The following is a 6,000-nucleotide window of genomic DNA, read 5'->3' as shown; positions in this document are numbered from 1 at the left end:
AAAGCGTCAGAAAAGGAGGGGAATTACGTCTGGGTCCTGACAGGATGAGGGCCTCGGGGTAAGGTGGGAAGGAAGGAAGGAAGGAAGGAAGGAAGGAAGGAAGGAAGGAAGGAAGGAAGGAAGGAAGGAAGGAAGGAAGAAAGGACGCTTGAGACGGGGTCTGAGAATGTGACTAATGTAAACACTGCAGAGGAGAAAAAGGAGAAGATGAGTATAATCAGTTTGACGACTGGAGTCGATGGCGTGTTCCCCGGGGGAGACGGTGAGCGCATCGCGGCTAGAGTCCCCACTGTGGGGGAGTGACAGGGCGGAGACAGAGGTGGAGGTGTGGGCAGTGCACACACAGCTGGATCAGCATGAACCACGCTGCAGACCAATGAGTGACCAGGCCCCAGTCGTCACACAGCCGTGAGCCAATCAAGCGTCGGTGCAAGTTCATCACTTGTGTCTTTCTTGACTTAAGTGCAGGTTGAAGAAAAAAGCTGATTGAAATGTTATTATCACACACACACACACACACACACACACACACACACACACACACACACACACACACACACACACACACACACACACACACACACACACACAGCTATGTGCAGCCCCTGCCTCCTGAAGCCAGACTAAATTAATGAATGCCTGCTCACTCGCTAACCTGGTTAGCTCCGTGCTACAGCAAACAGAGAGCTTCTTGTTCATGTGCGTGTGGACGTACTGTATTGATGATTGTTACAGATGTGTGTTCATGCTCATAAGGGCCAGTTTGTTCTCTAGCAGCCTGATATTCATTAACCTTATGTGTAAGACATCCCAGTGAATGTAGGTTAATTCCCCAAAGGCAGAGAGTGGCATTAGCATCCAGTTATCTCACCATGTTCCCTGCAGCTAGACTCCAGAAAGATGCTCTGTCTGTGAACACACACACACACACACACACACACACACACACACACACACACACACACACACACACACACACACACACACACACGTAGCAGAAATAGAAGAGGATGTGAGAGTAGAAATGAGGACAGGATGGGGTAAAATAGGCCCATCAGAACTACAGGAGGTTCTGTTGGACCCAATGTCTGAATTACTCAGCACATTGTGAAGCAGAACCAAACCTTTATCTCCCTGCATCAAGCCTTTGGTATTGAGTGCATCAGGGTGCAGAGGCTTCCACGAGGAGACAGGAAGCACTGGAACAGATGGCGGGAATCCCCCCGGGCCAACGGCGTCTAACCCGCTGAACACTAGGAGAACTTGACCATCTGGACCGAAAGGCGGTGAGCAGCATCCCTGTAGCGGATTCCCCACTGAAAAGACACGGAAAAGGGGAGTCGCCAAAGTGTTCTGCACAGGGTTCAGCGGTCGGATCCTGATCCGCTGAAGGACGACGTACACGTTCAAGCGGAGGCTGATGTCACACTCACCTCGGAACCTCTGACGGCTCCTAACATCAACAGTGAATCACGCAGAATGTTCCCGCTCCATAAAGACGTCTGATGCTCTGAGCGCCAGCCATTGTTCCATGTAAGCGTTTGCTGGAACGTACAAAGCTGGAGCTCTGCTTGGTTAAACCTGCTCTTCTGGCAGAATGAACGTCTCCTCTACAAATGTTTCTGATTTGGCTGTGCAGTCATGTTTCATAGTGAAGAGCGTGAGACTACTGGAGTCAGGCTGTAAATGGAGCAGGAGAGGCTGCTATGTATTTATTTAGGTTTTTGATGTGAACCAGTCACTGAAGGCTCAGCACACACAACCTGATCTCCGTTTAAAGGTTCGTGTTTACAAGTTGCTGCTTGTGTGTGTTGTCGTCTGGTTCGGTTGCATGACTTCCACAGGAACATCAGGTTCCTCCAGTCCTCCAGGTGACAACATCTGTGTGAACTGGAAACGTTTGGAACGTGAATCCATGTTTACCACGCAAGCAGTGTGGAGTTTATCCATATATGTCATCATGAGTGAATGATCATACTCACCGAGGCTTTATGAGCCGCCTGAGTCCTTGTCCATTTCCTTCCACGTCTTCTCTACATGCACATTATTTTCTCAGGCTTGTGTTGCCTGAAACAAAGCTTTGTCACATGGGACACGTTGCAGACGCTCCAACGCCTTCACACATGGCTCCTAATCTTTTCCTTTTCATGAAACTGACACAAGCATCGGATCTAAATCCCAGTAAGCCCATCAGCCGAGTGTTGCAGTGATGTACCTGCGCCTGCTCATCCTCCTGAGGCGTCTCCTTCCCCGCTCCATTTAGAACCACAGCCCAGCTTGGATCAATGCCTTTCTCCTGCCGCCCGCCATCAATTATTCACCTGATCAGGCCTGCTGCTCATTAGATGACTAATCTGGGAGGGTGAGGAGAGACGGGACACTTTGAAACCTGAGACCAGGCAGCAGCAGGGGAGGGAGGGCAGAAGAGAGAGTTCATGGATGTGGGATTACCGATTTGTACATCTAAGTCCTGACATCCAGGAGGGTTCATAAATCTTTGATGAAACCATAGACTCACTTTGAGGAACATGCACACGTATCACCAACAGTGTTTGTGCCGTAAAAAGCTTCATGGAACTTAGCGTATTAAGACAGATGGACAACAAAGCAATGCATCAGCACTGAAACGTGCGAGTGGGGGAGCATCGCTTACAGCACAGCTGAGCTGTTCCAGGGCGGGTCACGTTTGTAGCGTCCTATAAATCTACTCCAGCGTTCCTTCAGGGTTCTACCCCGAAGTCTCACCCAGCCCTGCGAGGTCTGCACATCACCGCTCCACAGAAAGACATCAAGTAGTAACGAGCAGATGAAGGTGCGCATCACTTCTCCGCTTCCTCACTATCTAAACACTTCCAGGACCAGCGCTGTGTTGATGAGTGATCCAGGGAACAACCCCCAGTTCCCACTGATCCTGTACAATCAGGGAGGTGGCTTTGATCTGCTCCGTCCCCCCTGAGAGGCAGAGCGAGGTGACGGCGGTGCTACACGTTAGCTCTGATTAAAGGGAAATATGCATCAGCGTATAGCACTTTCCTTTTTATCTGCTGGTGCGATGCTCGACTGGGGCCCCGTGCGTCCTGATGTTGTACAGACGTTGAGCTGAACCTAACTAACGCGCTATGTTGCGGAGAGTGGAGCTTATTTGACAACAAAAATCACATTAGAAATGACCTATGACCTCTGACGCAGGGTCACATGTTACCAGATTAATTAGATTTGAGGGCCTGAATTCCACACCAGTGTAGCAACATCTATCAAAGCGGACAGCGCCACTCCTTCATATCGGTGCATGAAACCTGTGCTCAGTATTTGGGGATCAGAGGATCATTTGACCTTTGGGATCCTGAACCCTCACATCCTGTACTGCTCACACAACAGTGGATCCTGTGTCTGGGGGAAGAGCCGCACCATCTCTCAGCACCACAGGTTTCGTTTGCGGTTGCTCCCAGATGTGACAGATGTGTCCACAGCTGCTACGGACGCCGTCCCAATAAAAGACACGTCACACAGGCCTCCACAAAGCATCTGTATTCTCATAAACACCAGGTTCTTCAGGTACAGTCACGAACACAAACAGTTCAGTCGACACAATACATTATAGAACCTTATTTTAAAATGTTCACTTGTGCTGACGAGTCTAAACAAGAGTCTGACCTTGATTCCGTCATTCCTGGTTTGCATGTAGGCCTTGAAAACAAAGGACAGTTCACTGATGAACACTGATCATGGCATCAATGGACAGTAGTACAGAAGACTGCAGCTTAGCCTCAGTGCAGCATGTACACATCAGTGCTGTGTCCAACGCTTGTCATCTCTGAATGGCTTCTGTTTGATAGATTCTCTCACTGTGACAGAACAAAGCAGCTGATTCACTAGTTACTCTATGTAAATATATATGTTTTTTTCTCAATATATCTATGTTTTCTATCTATAGAACTCTATATAGAGGAGCATATACTTTTGGTAGGGCTTTTAAAACATTCAAGTACATTCACTTAACCCTGTGATATTTTTTTCTTCATATCAAAGATAAACAGACAAACGCTGAGAGCTACTTGTCGTGTTGTAACAAATAAGACGACAAGCATCCCTCAAATACGGAGCAAACAGCACACACCTCAGTGCTGGTTCCCTACGGACCAGGCACAAGCATAAATACTAAATGATCTCTGTATTCTTCTACAATAGAAAATAGCATATTTTCTGGACTCGACAACAGTTGAATTAACTCTGATGATAGATTAAGGGTGCACACCTAATCCACAGGAGCCTGCATGAGCTGGAAACCACATGTAGGCAGTTCGTTGGTCTCCTCTGAGCATTTACTAAATCAGCTGAAAGCTGTTTTCAGTGGTTAAAAGCATAATTGCAACACTCACCTCTACAATCACTAGAGTGAATAGACCCTTGGCATGTTACAAAACACAGTCAGGTCGAGGAGACAACTCCACAGACGACCCGATAGATGAGAAGCCACAATACACACAAACAGCATCATTTTTCAGAAGGCCACGAGGTCGTCACTCGTGCTGGTAGGAAAGCGTCCTTGGTGGGTCCAGGCTGGGTCCGAATACTGCCATTAGTCAGACGGTGACAGTTCAAGTCATGACTGAACCCTTTTCCCATCACAGAACTTCATTAATAGATTGTATTAGGAATTGTTTTCTAGACCAAAAACAGTAAATGTTTGTGCTAAAGGGTGTATCTTCACATATCGCCTTTTAAACTGTCAGCCATCTCAAACATATCCTTTTTGAGACTTCTGCCTTCAAACCTCCAGAGGGAAATGGGATTTCTCTGTGTGGAGGTCACAGCATTTAAAAGAAAAAAAAAACACTTTATGAACTGAGCTGCTAAGAAGAGAAATGATTCCTCGTTTGAAGCTGGACCTGCTGCATTTCTCTCCCGTGACTCTTCTCTTAGTGTTAAACCGCAGAAATGTACATTTCCGTTAAAATGGAGGCAGAAGTTTCAGTGGACACATAGAGCCAAATTACCTGCATGTCTACATACCACAAGGGCTTTAACAGTTTTAGCTAGGTTATAAATTAACCAGGTAATATTTAAATAAGCAGTAGAAAAAAATAAAATGTAATTTCCAACAAGATATTAAATACATAACATCAGAACAGTGCAATCGAAAAAACATGAAAAATAATGTTTATAAAACTGGATTCTCTGACCTAGAGAATGTCCCTCCTGAATTCTAACACGATATGCTTTCACCATCGGTTAGATATTTTCTTTCCTGTTTTATTTTCTCTATTAGTTTATGGTGAAAGCAGAATAAAGTGATAAAAGACACGAGAGACCCTCCCTCCCTGTACTAGTGATTGGACTGTGACTAGGAGCTGGCTAGTGTGGGCTGGGAGCAGGAGTGTCCAGGTCCCGGTCCAACTCGCACTCCTCCTGTCCAGAGTAGGAGCTCAAGGCATCCCACAGCAGGTTGGGTTGCTCACAGTGGTGGTGGCTTGTCCAGTGCTCCATGACTCCTTCCTTACTGTTGAGCACCTGGCTGCACAGCACACAGTTAAAGGCTGCACCTGCTGAGAGGACGCCGTGCTCTCCGGCGCTGTCCGGCGAGGAGACGGCCCCACTGTCCCCCCACTCCCTGCCACGGTGGTGGGACAGGATGTGTCTTTTAAGCTTGGAGAAAGAGAAGAACTCTTCATCGCAGCTGCCGCACTTCACCAGGTTGCGTTTTTCACTGAGCTGGCGTCTGTAATGGGCAGCGTACTTCACCAGCTCGTTCTCAGCCCCTCGGCCTCCCTGTACGACTTGGCCGTCATTTGGTCGAACCTGAATCTCCTCTTCATGCACATAAAGCAAGTGCATCTTCATGTCGGCAAAGGTGGGAGTGATCACCTGGCAGCGCCCACATTTAATCTGCAGCTCCACTGGGTCTTCACGGTCCTGCTCATCGAATGGCTCTGGAGAGTCCATCCTGCTGAGTGAAAGGATAAGATCCCTGCTAAGTGTTTACATTTCCCCAAATCCACC

The 6,000-nt window shown here is 47.6% G+C and overlaps 1 protein-coding gene across 4 annotated transcripts in view; it reads right to left on the bottom strand.

The window, feature by feature from the left end:
* Positions 1 to 3,513: 3,513 nt before the first annotated feature.
* The window catches only part of znf438 (zinc finger protein 438), a 28,479-nt gene continuing 25,992 nt past the window's right edge, over positions 3,514 to 6,000 (bottom strand). For 3 of the 4 annotated variants that reach the window (XM_029147445.3, XM_029147447.3, XM_055508213.1), the window contains one exon: positions 3,514 to 5,947. In XM_029147445.3, the coding sequence (XP_029003278.1) occupies positions 5,356 to 5,947 (592 nt within the window). In that variant the 3' untranslated portion in view covers positions 3,514 to 5,355. The remainder of the gene's footprint in view (positions 5,948 to 6,000) is intronic. The other variant, XM_029147448.3, reaches the window with a different exon arrangement.

This window comes from Betta splendens, chromosome 4 (assembly GCF_900634795.4).
Source record: "Betta splendens chromosome 4, fBetSpl5.4, whole genome shotgun sequence".
Taxonomy (NCBI): Eukaryota; Metazoa; Chordata; class Actinopteri; order Anabantiformes; family Osphronemidae; genus Betta; species Betta splendens.
This window is presented reverse-complemented; position numbering and strand designations above follow the sequence as displayed.